This window comes from Argopecten irradians, chromosome 6 (assembly GCF_041381155.1).
Source record: "Argopecten irradians isolate NY chromosome 6, Ai_NY, whole genome shotgun sequence".
NCBI lineage: Eukaryota > Metazoa > Mollusca > Bivalvia > Pectinida > Pectinidae > Argopecten > Argopecten irradians.
Genome location: NC_091139.1, coordinates 33,847,248 through 33,869,512, shown reverse-complemented (window position 1 = coordinate 33,869,512; position 22,265 = coordinate 33,847,248). Strand labels below are relative to the sequence as shown.

At 36.7% G+C, this 22,265-nt stretch overlaps 1 protein-coding gene across 7 annotated transcripts in view; it reads right to left on the bottom strand.

Annotated features, from left to right (window-relative positions):
* The window catches only part of LOC138325690 (leukemia inhibitory factor receptor-like), an 86,072-nt gene that overhangs the window by 27,805 nt on the left and 36,002 nt on the right, over positions 1-22,265 (bottom strand). For all 7 annotated transcript variants that reach the window (XM_069271515.1, XM_069271513.1, XM_069271518.1 and 4 more), the window contains 8 exons: positions 19,549-19,706; positions 18,787-18,934; positions 16,971-17,074; positions 14,978-15,194; positions 13,346-13,485; positions 12,507-12,657; positions 11,221-11,379; positions 9,251-9,409 (listed from right to left, as the gene is read on the bottom strand). In XM_069271515.1, the coding sequence (XP_069127616.1) occupies positions 9,251-9,409; positions 11,221-11,379; positions 12,507-12,657; positions 13,346-13,485; positions 14,978-15,194; positions 16,971-17,074; positions 18,787-18,934; positions 19,549-19,706 (1,236 nt within the window). The remainder of the gene's footprint in view (positions 1-9,250; positions 9,410-11,220; positions 11,380-12,506; positions 12,658-13,345; positions 13,486-14,977; positions 15,195-16,970; positions 17,075-18,786; positions 18,935-19,548; positions 19,707-22,265) is intronic.

The window sequence follows — 22,265 nt, the reverse complement described above, 5'->3', positions numbered from 1 at the left end:
CTGAGACTATTCAACAGGAATTTCCTGGTATTTTCCCTTCTTGTGCTGTAACTCGTTCAATGAGTAAGAAGGTTTCTGATGTTGCAGTAGTTGAGGATCATTATAGTCCAGGGTTAGGTGACACTTTCTTGGCTCATGATATAGAGGATGTCGGGAGCAAGTGTGATCTTTTGAGCAATCCTGTAGACTTTGATAGTGATAGAGTTGTTCCTAACAAGGGTACTTCTTTGTCTGACATGATGAGCAAATCATCTTTGTCTAGAGAGGAGCTTATAGTAGAACAGGAGAAAGATCCTGAAATCTCCTTATTGTGTAATCGGGCTTTGAGTGAGGAAGAGGCTGAGAAAGTCCCGGTTTGTTACTTCCGTCAGTCAGGTGTGTTGATGCGCAAGTGGCGCCCCCCTGATGTGTCTCCCGAGGAAGACTGGAAGGTTGTCAATCAAATAGTTGTCCCACCGAGGTATAGGCAAGATATTCTAAGTTTGTCTCATGACGTACCTATGGCAGGGCATCTAGGTGTGACCAAGACTTATAACAGGATCTTAGATCACTTCTTTTGGCCCAAGTTGAAACGGGATGTGGCTGATTTTTGTAGGTCTTGTCATACTTGTCAGGTGGTAGGGAAACCTAATCAGAAAATCCCTGTTGCACCTTTGCACCCCATTCCAGCATTTGAGGAACCATTTAGTAGAGTCATTATAGACTGTGTAGGTCCTCTACCCAAAACTAAGTCTGGGAATGAGTATCTTTTAACTATTATGTGTGCTTCCACACGCTTTCCTGAAGCCATTCCACTCAGAAATATTAAGGCCCCTAACATAGTCAAGGCTTTGGTTAAATTCTTTACATTGGTTGGTCTTCCAAAAGCTGTCCAATCGGACCAAGGTTCGAATTTCATGTCTGGTATTTTTCAACAAGTCATGTACCAGCTCCAGATCAAGCAGTATAAGTCTAGTGCTTATCATCCAGAGTCTCAGGGTGCGTTAGAACGTTTTCATCAGACATTGAAGAATATGATGAGATCTTATTGTTTTGAAAACAAAAGAGATTGGGACGAAGGCATACACATGTTGTTGTTTGGCGTTAGAGAATCTGTACAAGAATCTCTTGGTTTCAGTCCATTTGAACTTGTGTTTGGACATACTGTACGTGGTCCTTTGAAAATTTTGAAAGACAAAATTTTGGACGAAGATTCTAAAGTGAATCTCTTAGAGTATGTGTCTAACTTTAAGCAAAGGTTGACAAGGGCATGTGAACTGGCAAAAGAAAATTTGGCCGTTACTCAAACCAAAATGAAAACATGGTATGATAAAGATGCCCGTGCAAGAAGTTTTGATCCAGGTGACAAAATTTTGGCTCTATTACCAATACCGGGTCAGCCTTTGCAAGCTAGATATTTTGGACCTTATATTGTTGAGAAAAAGGTTGATGATGTTAACTACATTGTACAAACTCCAGGGAGGCGCAAGAAAACTCAATTATGTCATGTTAATATGCTTAAGGAATATGTAGATAGAGAAGAGAACAAGACCTCTCAACCTATTGCTACTTTGGCCTCTGTACCATCACAAAGTGAAAGTACAGCTGATATTTGTAAATTAGACTTAGATGGTGGTGTACAAGATGTAGGTTTAGACTGTGGTGTTAAGTTACGGAATTCAGATGTGCTCGCGAACTTGGACAAGAAACTGAGTCATCTATCAGAAAAGGAACGCAATGAACTGAAAGATTTGATACTTGAGTTTAAACATTTGTTTCCGGATACACCAGGCAAAACAGATGCTATCTATCATGACGTGGATGTAGGCGATGCGCCACCTGTCAAGCAACATCCTTACCGTGTCAATCCTTTGAAAGAAGAACACTTAAAGAAAGAAATTCAATACATGTTGGACAATGATATTATTGAACCAAGCAAAAGTGAATGGAGCTCTCCATGTGTTCTGGTACCAAAGCCAGACAAGACATACCGGTTCTGTACTGACTTCAGAAAAGTAAACTCTGTCAGTAAAACAGACTCTTATCCAATTCCAAGGATTGACTCGTGTATTGACAAAGTTGGCAAAGCCAAGTACGTAAGCAAGTTTGACCTGTTGAAAGGATATTGGCAGGTGCCATTAACAGAAAGAGCTAAAGAAGTGTCGGCATTTGTAACCTCACAAGGTTTGTACCAGTACAAAGTTATGCCGTTTGGTATGAAGAATGCCCCGGCAACATTTCAACGTCTTCTTAACAGCGTGATATCAGACCTGGAAGGCTGTGATGGATACATTGATGACGTCATCAACTACCACGACACGTGGGAAGACCATCTACGCGGGATTCGTGAATTCTTCGAAAGACTCACTACCATGAAATTGACTGTAAACTTATTGAAATGTGAATTTTGTCATGCAACTGTTGAATTTTTAGGCCATGTTGTAGGACAGGGGCAGGTTAAACCTGTTCAGGCCAAAGTAGAATCAATTATAGATTTTCCAGCTCCTGGAGGCAAGAGAGAGCTGATGAGGTTTCTTGGTATGGCTGGATACTACAGAAAATTTTGTCAAAATTTCTTTGTTATAGCAGCTCCACTTACTGCTTTGTTAAAGAAAAATGTCAAATTTGTTTGGTCAGACGAATGTAAGTCTGCATTTGAGAAATTGAAAGCCATACTATCAAACTCACCAGTTCTGACTGCTCCAGATTTTAATAAACAGTTTAAACTGTTTGTTGACGCCAGTGATGTAGGTGTTGGTGCTGTTTTGATGCAAGAAGGTACTGGACAAATTGACCATCCAATTTGTTATTTCTCGAAAAAGTTTGACAAACACCAGAGAAATTATTCCACCATTGAGAAAGAATGTTTAGCGTTGATTTTGGCCTTGAACCAATTTGATGTGTATCTCTGCACTACAGTTGTGCCTGTGTTGGTCTTTACCGACCACAACCCTTTGACATTCATTGGGAAAATGAAAAACAAAAACCAAAGAATTCTCAGGTGGAGTTTGACTTTGCAAGAATACAATCTTGACATCAAACATATCAAAGGGAAAGACAATATTCTAGCAGATGCTTTATCAAGGATTTAAATATGACTTAATATTTGAAGAAAGTTTCCTTTTCAAGAAAACTTTCTTTTCTTTAAGGAGGGGTGTGTTATGTATGACACTAAATACATGTAGTTATGAGATAAGGGAGATAACTCCTATAGTTTTTTTTATCAATACATCCTATGAAGGTCATATCATTGATTTAGGTTATAGAACTTTCTAGAATATAATCATGTATAAACAAATATGTTTGTAAACATGTTGATTTTAAGTAGAGATCTAGAATGATCTATTTCCAGAAAGTTATGTGTGTTTACTTGTTTACTGTTTTTAGTTAGATATTTCTAGAAGTAGAAGGTTCTCCAATATTCTTGAATTACGGTTTAGCTATATATACTCCAGCTGTCCAAGGCTAATCAGAACTGTAATGAGACCTGTAATAAGACATATCAAGAATTGTACAGCGCCATATAAGATTCTATTGGGAGAGCTATTGTGACTTTATCTGTGGATTATTACAACACTTAGTGTGTGGATTTATTCATATTGCCTGGAACTTTACAAATCATCGGTGGACATTCAATTTCCTTGTGGATTTGTGATTATTGTTAATTTGAAACCTAGAAGGATCAAGGATTATACCAGGACATTCGCATACAGATAAGTAACACTTTAAATCATCGTATTACTCTTGTACCACCACCAATTACTCTAGATATTGTAAACCATCTCTGTATAATATTGTATATATAATTAAATTGTGTTTTGAATTTAGCTGCTGGTTTCTCATTTCTGTTATTCTGGGTCATAACAACGTTCATAATCTAAGAATTTCATAATCGGCCACATATCCTTCACATATATCGTTTAATCGAGCGGCAATCACTGCCTCACGGCCCCCCCCCCCCCCCCCCCCCCCCCCCCCTCCAAAGAAAAAAATAAAAAATTGTTTGGAAACAGACGTCGTACGATTACCGCACGGCCTCCTTTTAATGTAAATTATGTCGGACAATTTTCTTGACCGGTGTTGTCCAGTATAGGAAAATGGCCCAAAACCAGCGGTGTACTCCCGATTACCCCCTATCTCCGGATACCGACCGATCATTGTGACCATAGCATTAATTTTGATGACATTATACAGTACATGATGCAGGGAGTGGTCAAGGGACGAAGATATTTTATATACTTTCTACAGTTTTGTGAGGATCCCGCACACCAACCCCACCCAGTCTAGTCAAATCACTCATCAGTGCTTAAATCTTAGGGTGAAACAGTATTTTTCATTTCATCTACATCATCTAGAAAGAGCTTTATGTAGAAAAAAAACTATTTTAGAAACCACAGGGGTGTGAGAATTAGTTACAATTTATATCAATTTTTATCTGTGTACCAGAGTGTACATATATTAGTTTTAGGGGTCTTATAATCAAGATAAAAAAACTGTGGAACTTTTGATCCAGAGCATTAGGACCTCTATAGTGATCTATTGGCCATGTGGTGGGTTCAAATTGATATAAACTGTTACTAATTCTCAGAACCCTCTGTTTGAAACGTTTTTTTCGTCTTTTTTTTCAATCGTGTGTATTGCAATTTCTCTTAACGTTTTTTATCCGAAATATATATAAAGTAGAACTCTAAAAAATAGGTTTAGTTCTTGAGTTGTCTATAAGATATATTGAAAGGAAAGAGTCTGAAATGTAAATGCGATCAATCGTTTCTTAAATTTGATCACTCCATCCACAGGTTTTTGTTTTATGTGCCATAATGGGTCAGTATACTAAATCAAGTAGTATATCTACATGATATAGAATTTAAAATGTGTGAATCGGAGAACTACGAACACATCCAGATTCACAGTTTAAGAAATCTAAATAGTTGACTTAAAACACACATTTAACAGAAAAAACCCAGTAAAAGACATACATCGTTTTAGTGTTTTAAATGTTGATCTGATTAAACAAGAGATCCCAGAGGGATCTTGGCGCCCACCAAAGAAAGATCTATGTCTGACAATGGAAAGAGGGATCTTTTCCCTGCTTTTCAAACTTTTTCAAACACATGACATATAAAATTTGAGACAGATCGCTATAGTACTTTCTAAGAAATAGTGGTAACAAACTTCAACAATGAAATCTAAGATAGCGGCCGGTTGGCCATCTTGTTTACCGATCAGTCCCGAAAGGCATTATTCATCAGTCCTAAAAGGTACAATGCACAACTAGGATACAAGGGGAACCTACATATAAAATTTGAGAAAAATCCCTTCAGTACTTTCTGAGAAATAGCGGTAACAAACTTTAACTATCAAAATCCAATATGGCTGTCGGTCGGCCATCTTGTAGACCGATCGGTCCCAAAATGCAATATGCACAACAAGGGTCCTAGGGGAACCTGTATATGAAATTTGAGAAAGATCCCTTCAGTACTTTCTGAGAAATAGCGGTAACAAACTTTAACTATCAAAATCCAAGATGGCCGCCTGTCGGCCATCTTGTTTACTGATCGGTCTCAAAATGCAATATGCACAACTAGGGCCCTAGGGGAACCTATATATGAAATTTAAGAAAGATCCCTTCAGCACTTTTTGAGAAATAGCGGTAACAAACTTTAACTATCAAAATCCAAGATGGCCGCCTGTCGGCCATCTTGTTGACCGATCGTCCCAAAATGCAACATGCACAACAAGGGTCCTAGGGGACCCTAACTATGAAATTTGAGAAGGATCCCTTCAGTACTTTCTGAGAAATAGTGGTAACAAACTTTAACTATCAAAATCCAAGATGGCCGCCTGTCGGCCATTTTGTTAACCGATCGTCCCAAAATGCAATATGCACAACAAGGGTCCTAGGGGAACCTAACTATGAAATTTGAGAAGGATCCCTTCAGTACTTTCTGAGAAATAGTGGTAACAAACTTTAACTACCAAAATCCAAGATGGCCGCCTGTCGGCCATTTTGTTAACCGATCGGTCCCAAAATGCAATATGCACAACAAGGGTCCTAGGGGAACCTTCATATGAAATTTGAGAAAGATCCCTTCAGTACTTTCTGAGAAATAGCGGTAACAAACTTTAACTATCAAAATCCAAGATGGCCGCCTGTCGGCCATCTTGTTTACTGATCGGTCTCAAAATGCAATATGCACAACTAGGGCCCTAGGGGGACCTATATATGAAATTTGAGAAAGATCCCTTCAGCACTTTTTGAGAAATAGCGGTAACAAACTTTAACTATCAAAATCCAAGATGGCCGCCTGTCGGCCATCTTGTTTACTGATCGGTCTCAAAATGCAATATGCACAACTAGGGCCCTAGGGGGACCTATATATGAAATTTGAGAAAGATCCCTTCAGCACTTTTTGAGAAATAGCGGTAACAAACTTTAACTATCAAAATCCAAGATGGCCGCCTGTCGGCCATCTTGTTGACCGATCGGTCCCAAAATGCAATATGCACAACTAGGTTCCTAGGGAAACCTACATATGAAATTGGAGAAAGATCCCTTCAGTACTTTCTGAGAAATAGCGGTAACAAGAATTGTTAACGGACGGACGGACGGACGGACGGACGGACGGAAGGACGGACGGACGACGGACCACGGACGAAAGGCGATTTGAATAGCCCACCATCTGATGATGGTGGGCTAAAAACACAACAGTTATTAAACTGAATTGCCTTTGTTTACCATAATAACCTCCTTCCCCACCACCATTTCCCGAGTGCTATACATGTATATTGTGACCACTTTGCTCGATCCCGAGTGCATGTATGAACTGTCCACGTCATATCGTTTAAAAAAAAAACATTTAACAAACCAGCACACTATAATCAGATTAAGATCAACTGATACAAAAACAAGATGGATCTTGAATGTATAGATATAACAAGATATATATAAAAATCCGTATAATTGTATATATTATATGCCGTATTGTGGATGAGATAGAACGACATTATTCGGTCATACGGAAAGGAACATGGGGAATTGAAAATATATATTACTGGTTACCAATGTAATCAGCCTACACGACGGATGTTTAGACATGTACACTGTGGTTTCCAAGGGTGAACGCAAAGAGATCGGAAGGTTCGGGCTCGATTCACTAGTACTTTGAAAACCTCATCTAACCCGAATACGATTTTTCATACATTACTCTTTTTATTTGATCATTTAATCCACATTCAATTTAGTTTTGACAGTTTTATTTACATCATCTATTCGGACTTCGTCAATTCTTAGCACATGAGCGCATACGCATGCATGTGCATGTAGCTAAAAGCTGTTCATGCATAAATGTAATATTATTTGACTTCTTCGGTATCTCATCGGTCACTCCATTAATGCTATTCGTATACCAACATTATAGTTAAAAGAATCTGGAAGCATATACATGTAAACTTTAATCAAATGCACAGATCTTTGACTTTTTAAATACGAACATAAAAATCAATATCATTGCATGGAATTTTCCTCGTGAAGTTGTTCTTTTGGCGGTTGCTGTGGAACCATGAATATTTAAAAAAAAATATCACATTTGATTTATTAATGGTATCATTGTCGAACCATGAATATCTCTACCAACGAAAACATTTTAAAATTCCAAACCATGAAACTAAATCACACGCGAAAATATTTTGTTACACATAGCACGCAGTGTTTCACCCCGTCACATCGTAGAATTAGATTGTTACATGTACGTGTCACAGATTATCTTGTATTTTGATAGAACGGACAATGATGTAGTTTCATGTAACACTGATCGAGCTTACCTTTTTTTTTTAATAAATTACAGGTGTTAAAGACCAGTCCAAAGCATAGTCATATGCACCTGAATGTTTTATGTAACGTCATTGGCAGCCTTGTGACATGACGTCAATGTTCATGACGTGATGATTTGACGTCGCTAATTTTGTCATTAATGAATCTACATGTTGCCTCATTCAAAGTCGCATATCTCTTAAATGCTTTATCCTACGGCTTTAATATTTTGTAAACGTGATCTACACACCATGAAGTAAATAAAAATGTGAAAAAATGAAAATGTGATTTTTCCTCATCTGGGCCCATTTTGTCAGTCGCCGTCACATATAACCTACAAACTACCATTGTTGGAGTATATAACCTACAGTCTACCAAGGATGGTGTATATATAACCTACAGTCTACCATTGATGGTGTATATATAACCTACAGTCTACCATTGATGGTGTATATATAACCTACAGTCTACCATTGTTGGTGTATATATAACCTACAGTCTACCATTGATGGTGTATATATAACCTACAGTCTACCATTGATGGTGTATATATAACCTACAGTCTACCATTGATGGTGTATATATAACCTACAGTCTACCATTGATGGTGTATATATAACCTACAGTCTTCCATTGATGGTGTATATATAACCTCCAGTCTACCATTGATGGTGTATATATAACCTACAGTCTACCATTGATGGTGTATATATAACCTCCAGTCTACCATTGATGGTGTATAGATAACCTACAGTCTACCATTGATGGTGTATATATAACTTACAGTCTACCATTGATGGTGTATATATAACCTACAGACTACCATTGATGGTGTATATATAACCTACAGTCTACCATTGATGGTGTATATATAACCTACAGTCTACCATTGATGGTGTATATATAACCTACAGTCTACCATTGATGGTGTATATATAACTTACAGTCTACCATTGATGGTGTATAGATAACCTACAGTCTACCATTGATGGTGTATATATAACTTACAGTCTACCATTGATGTTGTATATATAACCTACAGTCTAACATTGATGTTGTATATATAACCCACAGTCTACCATTCATGGTGTATATATAACCCACAGTCTACCATTGATGGTGTATAGATAACCTACAGTCTAACATTGATGTTGTATATATAACCTACAGTCTACCATTGATGGTGTATATATAACTTACAGTCTACCATTGATGGTGTATATATAACCTACAGTCTACCATTGATGGTGTATATATAACCTACAGTCTACCATTGATGGTGTATATATAACCTACAGTCTACCATTGATGGTGTATAGATAACCTACAGTCTAACATTGATGGTGTTTATATAACCCACAGTCTACCATTGATGGTGTATATATAACCTACAGACTACCATTGATGGTGTGTATAACCTACAGTCTACCATTGATGGTGTATATATAACCTATAACCTACCATCATTGGTTGGTATACCATACTTCATGACACTTCGGCGACTTGTCTGTGCTATGGAAGAACTCAACATCATTACACCGTAGCGTGTGCCCTTCTGTAAATTTCTAATGATGTACTCATTCTTGGATGTGGATGAAACCTCCACTGACATTGAGTGACCTACAAAAAGTTAAAGGAATAGCAAAATTCAATTCTGTGACTTGCACCACATGTAAAACAACAATTATTGACAAACAGGTCAAAGGTTAAACTCATTATATAATGACAGGATACTCAGACATCATGAGAGGAAACTGTCTAGTAAGTAGAGAACATTAATTTGATTAATGTGTTTGAACTTCAATATTGGTTGATTGGATGAGTTTGATCTTTGGGGCTTGAAATGGTCACATACTTACCACTACACTCATTCTCCACAAACTGATAAGTATACTTACCACTACACTCATTCTTCACAAAGCGACTGGATTACATTACCACTTCACTCATTCTCTAAAAACAGACTAGAGTATACTTACCACTACACTCATTCTCCACAAACACATGAAGTACACTTTACACTACACACTTTCTCCACAAACAGATTGGAGTACACCTACAACACTACATATTTTCAACAAACAGATTAGAGTATACTTACCACTACACTCATTATCCACAAAAAGAATGGAATATACTCACACTACACATTTTTCCCACAAACACACTGGAGTATATTGACCACTTCACTTGTTCTCTACAAATACGCTGGAGTATACGTACCACTACACTCATTGATTTAAACATATTTTATTTACCATTTTGGTATTTGATAAAAAGGATTGGGCACAAGTTCTTTCAACTTATGGATCAAACATTCATACAGAATATACATAATAAAGACTAGTTACTGCTAAGTACTGAAATATAGATAAAGATAGATTGTTTAAATAAATCTAAATAACAAACTGTGATTGTTGACGGTTGTTTCTCGATGTACTCTTATTCGTTACTTCAAGAGATTTACCTGGTTTTCATGCACAATATTTATTTCTAACAAAGAAACAATGAAATTTAGATGAGGCGTCTATCAAAAAAAAAAAAAATGAAAAAAAAAAGCAAGATAATGAATTAAAAACGGTTTTTATCTTTAATGTATTTACATACGTAACTAAAGATTTGGATATTCTGATCAAGGGATAAGATTGGGTTTCCCTAGAGTAAGACATTTAAATCAAACAGGTTGATATAAATCTACAAGGTTTAAACTACTAAGATTTTGCATTAAAAGATTTCTTTGTAAAAGGTAAAAAGGACATGAAAAGAAGAAATGATAGGCATTCTCAATTTTACCAGACAGACAAGAAGGATTATCAGTAAGATTGACTTTAAAAAGATCATATTGTAGAGTGCTACTCTCATGCCATAGTCTGGTGTGTAATATTGTTAATTTTCTATCTCCAGCAGTTAAGTAATTTGGAATAGATATGATGTTGTGTTTTAGTTTATTTTTGAAGGCTACTAGAGATTCTGTTGACTTAATAGAAGGACTGAGTGAATTCCATTGTGATACAGAGGAGGGTATAAAAGATTTCCTTAATTGTTCTGTTCTACATCCTGGTAAAGTGAAGTCATCCATATTTCGCGTAGCATATGCATATTCCAAAAGTGGACGTATATATGTTTTATAAAGTACAGATAATGAGTGTCGTGACACTGTATACTTCAATTTCTTAAGTAATATTAGTTTTTTATAAGCAGATTTAGCGATACAATCAATATGATATGACCAACTACCATCGTTTGAGAAATTTAGACCTAAGTGTTTATGGTGTTGGACAAGTGGTAAAGAGACATTTTGGAAAGTAATCTAAGAAGTCATTCTCCACAAACATACTGGAGTACATGTACCACTACACTCATTCTCCACAAACAGATGGATTATACTCACACTACACTCATTCTCCACAAACAGAAAGGAATACACTTACCACTACACTGGTTTTCCTGTTTCCTGTCGGTTGGACACCACATGATAGTAAAACTTCTCACATAGGGCTGTTGGTTGTTACACATTATAGGGTCCCACACCACTCGTAGGCTGTCGTCTTTAATGCTGTCATCCACAGAGAACTCAGGTGGATTAGGTGCTGTAGGGATATCAACAGAAACATTTAAATTGATCTTGAAAAGTTTCCATGAAGATTTTAATTCAATGGAGCTAAACATAATGACGTTTTCAATAGAAATCGATAGATAGGAAACCATTTGCTGAAAGGATGCAATAATGGTGTAAACTACAGTGGAACTCGGTTAATACGAACTCGAAGGGACCGAGATAAAACTTCGAGTTATCCGAGTGTTCGAATTAAGCGAGTTATTATGTCTACTGGCGATCTCTTTACTTAGTATATATAGACCAGTTCCATGGCGTAAAATGATGTGAACAAGAGAGATGTCAAAATCGTCGATTGTAGTTGCAAAATTATAACAATAAAACGATATAGATATTTTGAAATTTGGAGAGAGAAAAATCGGCATTTTCGGCGAACACGTTGTCCAAAAAATCTCATTTCGAGTTACAAGAACATTTTATGTGTGATTTTTGTCATTCGGACCCAAAATTTACTTCGTATTATCCGAGTTCTTCGAGTTTTCCTAATTCGAATTATCCGAGTTCTTTAAACAAAGATAAAGAGGGAATTCGGCCGGGGACCGGCAAAGTACTTCGTATTAAGCCGGATTGTCGAATTATCCGAGTTCGTATCAACCAAGTTCCACTGTATATTGTGTATTGTCAATTAAAAGACAAAGACAGATTAGATAACATCTTTACATTACACACCAAAAATATACTGCAATAAGACTAGCACTGTTGTCCGGGAGGCTATCTAATACCCTTTCCTTCTGTGATAAAGGGACATCACTCTGGTGGAGGTATCTTGTTTAGATTAACCAAATACGAATTATTGCCATCAAGTATCATAGAAATTCCTTCAGTTGTTCAGGAGGAGTAGCTGTTTTACCAATTCTAAGAAAGGGGCAAAATGATGGAGGTGTAATGTTCTGATATAGATAATGCATCTACACTTCATAAGGATTATTGCCAGCAAGGTTTGTTAAAATCCATCCAGTAGTTTAAAAGTAGAAGTCTGTCTATCATTGTGACTACAGATGGACAACCTGAATCCAGTATAATCTCTTCCCCTCAATGTCATTGCGGGGGAGTATAATAACATTGATTTGATCAGAGAGAATTATGAAACAATTCACTTACTTGCAGTGAAAACATAAACACAGCTTTGAAATGTAGCCGCACTGTTAACTCCAGCTCTGACCACCGATACACCAAACAGGTACAATGTGTCTGACTTCAGTGACAACGTGTGGTGATGGACATTAGACACATCCACTTTCTCTAGTTCACCCTGTCAATAGAATGTTGTAATATCTTAAATCTGTGATGTGTTTTCTGAGTTTCCAATCTAATTCATCATATTTTTAAAGGGCAATTCAGTCTAAGAGTACTTTAAATTTGCACATATTTCGGAAACAAACCAGTTCTAATAGAAATTAGATTACCGGGTAGTTGTTTTTACTGTGATATGTCAGAAAAGCCCACTGTAGTGAAATGCATGTGAAATGTTCAATCTCGCTTGCTGTCCGCCATTACACATAGTGGTCAGATGTCTTATATGCTGAACCCTGGCTCTTGTCAGTGTAGTAAAGACATTTTAGCCTAGAATTACTCAAATCGCTCTTACAGTAGTGTATTTACCTAATTAATAGATGCATATTCTTGTCTAAAAATAATCTCTCAAATTCTTACTGGTTATGTATTGCATTTGTTTAACGTGTTTGACTTTGGCCCAGGTATGGGTACAGTGTACATGTTGTACCTGTTTAATCGTATTGATCAGCGATTTTGAATTTCAACAACTATATACTTAAAAATACTTAACAATGTCATGAAATTTGTCAATATTTCTTGTTATATGTTTCATAAGGAATGTAGAACAATACATTTATGTCATATTTTGCTTCATGGTTATGTAACAGGATTACTCTTTAAATATTGATGCTGGAAAATTGTTTGAAAAAGGTCAAGCAACTTACAGAACAATCTTGTTGTGAGCCAAGCTGCTTGCAGTAGACCACAGTGAAGTTCTCAAGAGAATTAGAAGGTTCAGATAAAGTCCATGATATGTTGTAGAGGGAGGCATTACGCTCCACCATTACCACCGGCGGTGAAATACCTAGTCCAGGAACACAATTCATAAAACAATTACTGTAGATCTCAGTTTTAATTGCTATAAATTAAAAAAGGTTTCAAACCTCCCAATAACATGCTAATTTGAGGTCAATCATCCTATCTCAACTGACTTAAAAAATATGTTTCATCTACAAAGTCATACACTGTCATGTTCTTGGATTCGTATTGATGATGAGACTGGAGTGGTGTGTACCTGTATGACATACCTGTGGTGTTGATGATGAGACTGGAGTGGTGTATACCTGTATGACATACCTGTGGTGTTGATGATGAAACTAGAGTGGTGTGTACCTGTATGACCTACCTGTGGTGTTGATGATGAGACTGGAGTGGTGTATACCTGTATTACATACCTGTGGTGTTGATGATGAAACTAGAGTGGTGTGTACCTGTATGACTTACCTGTGGTGTTGATGATAAGACTGGAGTGGTGTGTATCTGTATGACTTACCTGTGTGTTGATGAAAGACTGGAATGGTGTGATGATATCTGGAAAAGTGTGTACCTGTATGACTTACCTGTGGTGTTGATGATGAGACTGGAGTGGTGTATACCTGTATGATTACCTGTGGTGTTGATGATGAGACTGGAGAGTGTGTACCTGTATGACTTACCTGTGGTGTTGATGATGATGAGACTGGAGTGGTGTATACCTGTATGACTTAACTGTGGTGTTGATGATGAGACTGGAGTTGTTGTATCTGTATGACTTACCTGTAGTGTTGATGATAAGACTGGAGTGGTGTGTATCTGTATGACTTACCTGTGGTGTTGATGATGAGACTGGAGTGGAATGTTGATGATGAGACTGGAGAAGTGTGTACCTGTATGACTTACCTGTGGTGTTGATGATGAGACTGGAGTGGTGTATACCTGTATGACTTACCTGTGGTGTTGATGATGAGACTGGAGTGGTGTATACCTGTATGACATACCTGTGGTGTTGATGATGAGACTGGAGTGGTGTGTACCTGTATGACCTACCTGTGGTGTTGATGATGAGACTGGAGTGGTGTGTACCTGTATGACTTACCTGTGGTGTTGATGATGAGACTGGAGTGGTGTATACATGTATGACTTACCTGTGGTGTTGATGATGAGACTGGAGTGGTGTGTATCTGTATGATTTACCTGTAGTGTTGATGATGAGACTGGAGTGGTGTGTACCGGTATGACTTACCTGTGGTGTTGATGATGAGACTGGAGTGGTGTATACATGTATGACTTACCTGTGGTGTTGATGATGAGAATGGAGTGGTGTGTTGATGATGACACTGGAGTTGTGTGTATCTGTATGATTTACCTGTAGTGTTGATGATAAGACTGGAGTGGTGTGTATTTGTATGACTTACCTGTGGTGTTGATGATGAGACTGGAGTGGTGTGTTGATGATGACACTGGAGTTGTGTGTACCTGTATGACTTACCTGTGGTGTTGATGATGAGACTGGAGTGGTGTATACCTGTATGACCTACCTGTGGTGTTGATGATGAGACTGGAGTGGTGTTGAGAGTACCCTTTGATGGTTGCAGCCGTAATGGAGACGTTGTAGATTTTGTTACAGCCCAGTTTAAGATTTGTGTCTGTGTGTTGAGTGTTGTAGAGTGTGATCTCCATGGCTCCAGGTGACATTTCATGGACTTTTACACGATAGCTGGTGATTACACCGTTCCTATATTCCTCTGGTATTGACTGGAACAACAAATTTAACACATGAAAATAAGTTGATTTTCTGTATCTGTCATAATCTCTCACATTTGTTTGCATGAGCATCTTGAGCAGTTGAAAAAGCTATCATGAATGGTTGAAAAGGAGATAAAGAGAAGAATCAATGATTATAACTTGGTCTGTAACATGTACTATAAATCAATTTTCCTTGATGTGGGATTTACTTTTCACAAAAGCTTATCTCCGCGAATTATCACATTTATTGATAGGAATTTCAATTCAGTTTTTCAGCCAGCAAATTTAAATCTTTGAGAACTTGTTTAAAAATGAAATAAAATAAGTAGCTGTGAAAGAAAGTTGGCTGACAGTACATTAGATTTTAAACAAGGACATAGTCATTCAGATCCTCCGCCAATGGAGATATCAAAGCTGAAGTAAGTTTGATTGTGGAGACTTATTGGTATGAAAAAAAAACAGGAAAAAGGAAGTTGAGTTAAAGAAAGATGGAGTATAATTCAAGTAGAGCGGGGCTGCAATTGTTGAATCAGGTATACAGCCTTGACATTTATATTAGACTATATACACAAAGATGGGTGGAGTTTTGCAAAGTAACATTTACCATTTACCATGATATTTTCAGCAATGATTCCATGGTAACAGAAAAAGTGCAAAAAATGAAAACCTAAAAATAGCAAAAGGTACTACTAGACCATAAAAAGAATGTGTCTATGAAGTTTCGTGGAAATATATATGCTGGTTTTAGAGTTATGCTCCGGAAATGAACCTGCTACAAAAATATGATATTTTCAGCAATGTTTCTATGGTTACAGAAAAAAGCACAAAAAGTGAAAACCTAAAAATAGCAAAAGGCACTACTAGACCATAAGAACAATGTGTCTATGAAGTTTCATGGAAATATCTCTACTGGTTTTAGAGTTGTGCTCTGGAAACGATTCTTACACAAAAATCTGCCATTTTCAGCAATGTTTCCATGGTTACAGAAAAAAGTACAAAAAGTGAAGACCTTAAAATAGCAAAAGGCACTACTAGACCATAAGACCAATGTGTCTATGAAGTTTCATGGAAATATCTCTGCTGGTTTTAGAGTTGTGCTCCGGAAACGATTCTTACACAAAAATCTGCAATTTTCAGCAATGTTTCCATGGTTACAGAAAAAAGTACAAAAAGTGAAAACCTTAAAATAGTAAAAGGCACTACTAGACCATAAGACCAATGTGTCTATGAAGTTTCGTGGAAATATCTCTACTGGTTTTAGAGTTATGCTCCGGAAACCATTCGTACGGACGTACGGACAGACGGACGGACGGACGGACGGAACCCATTTGTATATCCCCCGCCAACTTCATTGGGCGGGGGATAATTAAAGGGAGATAATGACAAAAAAAAATTTGAAAAGAGGAATAATCTATTTCATAACTATGTGAGATAAAAGTATGCAAGTTAAAACAGAAATAAGTTATTTAGGTTCAAAAGGAGATACTGAAGTTAAGGTGATCTGAAAAAACTGATAAACCATTACTGTTAGTTGGGAAAAAAAGATAAATTCAAAACTATATACGGATTGAGTAAATCAATTATAATTAATATGAATTTTATTGCGGCATTGCATAGCAGTAGCTTCAATGTATCTATATATATTCCATGGTGAACATACATGAATCATTCTAATAAGTGACAAATGATAAATGATCGTTGCATGAACATAAATTTAGTTTGAACAATGATTATCTACACCTCTTACTTTCTGGTGTAGAATTTATAATTAGATTGACCTTGTACCTTCCAATAAATTGTTGTGTTGATATTGTGAAGAGTCCCTTCTTTGTCCATACAAAATTCTGTCGGCTGACGATATCCAACCATCTCAGGGGCTGCTCCAGGAACTATCAACAGAATTAATAAGAGGGTAATACATGGTTATAACGAATCTTGGGGGAGCAAGGAAATTACTTATTAATCAGCTTCATTTGTTGTGCATATTACAAACAACTTATAGGAACCTTACTGATATCTTCATATTGCCATGTTACAATTGCAAGTATCAGGTTTAATCAAAATCCAACAATTTGTTTAATTTTCAATAAAATCTTAAAATATTTTAATTCTACTTATTCCAGTCATTCCTTTTTTAAGCTACTTTATTTTGTTTTCATCCATTTTATATTTTTCATTTCTTTTTTAATAGTCATTCCAATTATGGTACTGATCATGTTTGAAGACTTAAAACATGATTGAAATGTGCTTAATTTTAAAAAAAGGAAAATATACCATACCAAAGTTACAAGATAGCAAATAAGGTCAATGGACCCATCTTACAGTGAATGAATCATCATATAGAGTAACACCAATCATTCATTCTGAGTTACTTTTCCTTCGAACATGTACTTTCCTTCTTTATCACTACAGATAAAGAGAAATATGGGGAATTAATTCTGATAGATCACATTGGGGCTAATTATACATAAAACAAAATTGTGTTGACTATCTGAACAAGAGATCCCAGAGGGATCTTGGCGCCCACCTAAGAACGATCTTTGTCTGACAAAGGAAAGAGGGATCTTTTCTCTGCTTTTCAAGCTTTTACTACATATTACTACACATGAAATTTCAGAAAGATCCTTTGACTGCTTTCTGAGATATATAACAGTCACAATCTTCAATTATCAAAATCCTAGATGGCTACCTGTCGGCCTTCTTGTTCACCGATCGGTCCTAAAATGCAATGTGCACACCTGCACATGCAATTTGAGACAGATCTCTTCAGTACTTTCTGAGAAATAGCTGTAACAAACTTCAATTGTCAAAATCCAAGATGGCGGCCTGTCGGCCATCTTGTTCATCGATCGGTCCCAAAATGCAATATGCACAACTAGGCCCCTAGGGGAACCTGCACATGCAATTTGAGACAGATCTCTTAAGTACTTTCTGAGAAATAGCTGTAACAAACTTCAATTGTCAAAATCCAAGATGGCAGCCTGTCGGCCATCTTGTTCATTGATCAGTCCCAAAATGCAATATGCACAACTAGACCCCTAGGGGAACCTGCACATGCAATTTGAGACAGATCCCTTCAGTACTTTCTGAGAAATAGCGGTAACAATTTTCAATTGTTAAAATCCAAGATGGCGGCCTGTCGGCCATCTTGTTAACCGATTGGTCCCAAAATGCAATATGCACAACTAGGCCCCTAGGGGAACTTACATGTGAAATTTGAGAACGGTCCCTTCATTACATTCTGAGAAATAGCGGTAACAAACTTCAATTGTCAAAATCCAAGATGGTGGCCTGTCGGCCATCTTGTTCATCGATCAGTCCCAAAATGCAATATGCACAACTAGGACCCTAGGGGAGCCTGCACATGCAATTTGAGAAATTGTTAAAGGACGGAAGGACGGAAGGACGGACGGACGGACCACGGACAAAGAGCGATTTGAATAGCCCACCATCTGTTGATGGTGGGCTAAAAACTGGACATAATGGAATAGATAGGATGAGCCATGATAAGGTTATACGGCCCAACACCCTCATCTTATGAAAGAGGATCTTATCAACTATAACCATCATATTTCTATTTCAAATATCAAGGAGAACAAACCATCTTGGTCAGTAGTGAATTGTTGGCTGACAGAGTTACTCCAGTACCCCTTCACTGCGTTTCTATCTGGATGGACAGCGATGGTAAACTGGTACTTGGTGTAAGGTGTCAGTCCGCAGATGGTCTTATTGTATTTTTCAGTCCACACCTGGTAAACAACAAACACTTTCTGTGGTTACGTACATGTTACTTATTATGTATTTAAAGGAAATAATAAATAATTAAATCTTTTTAACTTGATTAATCAATCAAAACAAGACATTTTAACAAACTCTTAATCTTTCACTGTATCTACCAGAAGGTTCATTTCCCCAGCCAATATGGACTCTTATACCATGCATTAAGTTACACTGCATTATTCCATCTTTGCATTTTGCAGAATTACCTCCCTCGTGGATATATATCCCTTCTGTTGTTATCATTTTGGGAGCGAAACTCACGCCGTTTTCTCTAAAAATTATGACATTTGTTATGCTCACATACATGACGTCATAATCTATACCTACCAGCAAGGACAGATAACTTTGTAATGTGCAAATGTAGAATAGTAGCGGATATAGTTTTTCTTGAATGTCTATCAAAGGAAAAAATGTAAATAAGGGACCTGGTTCTGTTCCCTTTATCCGAGGGGCAAAGTCTAGAATTGTATGCAGATTAATAAATATAACTATTCAATACCCTCAGCTGCTGCCACCTACCACATTCAAACATTGGGTCTGACAACATGTATACATATCAATATGACAGCAAGAATCACTATACCGTATGATTTTGTGATGGATCTGTGACAGGTGAGTACTGTATCCTGAAGTACTTCTCTCTAGATGATCCAATGTATCGGTCATACTCCCAGGTAAGCAGAACACAGGTGCTCTCGTTTGTGAATGCATGGTGAAACGACTTCACTGGGCTGGGTTTAACTATAGAAATTATGACAGTGGATAAGAGTACAAAGCAAGAAATACAGAATTATCCATTCATTTCATAGAAATTCAATCACTTACAAATTTCAGGTAATTATTGAATACTAGAAAACCATATAATGTTTTAAAATTGTCAATGAACCTAATTTAATGAAATATGCAAAGAATTAAAGATTTAATCAGACTGACTGACCTATCAAACTGGCATGTTTGATAAGCTTTTTGAAGAGAATTTTCAGTGTATTTCTGTTATTCTGAATAATTGTTTTCTTTGTTTAGCTAAAGGGACTAATTCATGTACCATGTGATACCAAATAACGTTTTTTATACAGGGTTAGTACCTTCATTGTTGATATGGAACGTTACTCTGTAATCTTCCTGCTGAAATGATGTTAGCATGGGATATCATCTTTTAACATCATTCCATCACCAATAGAAAGTTTTGATTTATAGTCCCACACAAACCTTATCAAGTATCATGTGGTACATGAATCAGTCCCGTTATGTCAAAAACAGCTCTGGCATTTACTTGGTAAGTAATTATAAAAACAAATGAATGTGTAATTAATGAACTTTCAATTAAAACAATCAGTAAGGGTCAAATGAAAAAGTTGTTCCACAAAAATATGTTTTTACTTATATCAACAATATTGTTGATAAATTCTGTAATTCAGCTATTCTCCAAAATTGTATTGCTAACTTTTTTTGTCTAAGAATAAAATCAAAAATACACAAAATGTATGAAATGAACATGGAAACATCATTTTTATTTCATTCAACCCCCAAAAAACCTTCAACTGAGAATGTGATATTGTATAGCATGAAATGTTTGTTTCCTAGAAATGTTACTGTGTTCATGGCTAACATTATAATAGATCCAGATATGAAAACAGAATTAAACAAACATTTTTATCCACAAAATAATTCTAAGTACTACAGAATAAAATGCTCTCAAACATTTCATGCTATACAGTATGTTAACCCACTCACCCCTGAAAATGCCTTTAGATTATTCTAGATCAAAGGCTGGAATAGTCTATTTTGAAATGTAAGGGGTGAATGAGTTAATTGAATAAATTAATAAATGTCATTATAACACATAAATGTTTCTGCCTTTGTATGTCAGATCAGAATAAGAATGGATGGGAGTGATTGGGCGGGTCATTATAAGGTGAAGGGAAAGATAGAAAACTTTGTACAAACAATGTTTATTCAGAAATAAGAAATTACATAAGATGAAAGATTTTATCCTACCTTTAATTGAATTATCTCATCAAAATGACAAACAGTTCAATGAATTTTTGCACAAATCATGAACAGCACCTAAAATGATGAACAGCTCAAATAATGAATATTTACTCAGATCACAAACAATTCCAAGAATAAACAGCAGCTCAAATGAGCAAACATTTAAAAAAAAAAACCAACAAACAATTCTCAAAAACTTACAACAACGAAAGCCATACTCCAAAAAATAAACCAAAAAAACCTCTGAATAATGAAAGCTCCCATAACTCGCATATAACTGCAACAACTTTTCAATGATAGACAAATAGCTTCGACTGTTGACAGACATATCAATACCACTTAACATAATTAATGGACCGACACATCGAAAACTTGACATAATGTACAACAAGAGATCCCAGAGGGATCTTGGCGCCCACCAAAGAATGATCTATGTCTGACAATGGAAAGAGGGATCTTTTCCCTCCTTTTCAAACTGTTTCAAACACACTACATATAAAATTTGAGATAGATCGCTATAGTACTTTCTAAGAAAGAGTGGTAAAAAACTTCAACGATGAAATCCAAGATGGCAGCTGGGCAGCCATCTTGTTGGCCTATTAGTTACAAAATGCAATATGCACAACTAGGGACCTAAGGGAACCTACATATGAAATTTGAGAAAGATCCATTCAGTACTTTCTGAGAATTAGCTGTAACAATTTTTAACTATCAAAATCCAGGATGGCCGCCTGCCGGCCATATTGTTGACCGATTGGTCCCAAAATACAACATGTACAACTAGGATCCTAAGGGGAACCTACATATGAAATTTGAGAAAGATCCCTTCAGTACTTTTTAAGAAATAGCGGTAACAAACTTTTACTACCAAAATCCAAGATGGCCGCCTGTCGGCCATATTATTGACCGATCGGTCCCAAAATGCAATATGCACAACTAGGGTCCTAGGGGAACCTACATATGAAATTTGAGAAAGATCCATTCAGTACTTTTTGAAAATAGCAGTAACAAACTTGAACTACCAAAATCCAAGATGGCCTCCTGTCAGCCATCTTATTGACCGATCGGTCCCAAAATGCAATATGCACAACTAGGGTCCTAGGGGAACCTATATATAAAATTTGAGAAAGATCCCTTCTGTACTTTTTGAAAAATAGCGGTAACAAACTTTAACTACCAAAATCCAAGATGGCCGCCTGGCAGCCATCTTGTTGACCGATCGGTCCCAAAATGCAATATGCACAACTAGGGTCCTAGGGGAACCTACATATAAAATTTGAGAAAGATCCCTTCTGTACTTTTTGAAAA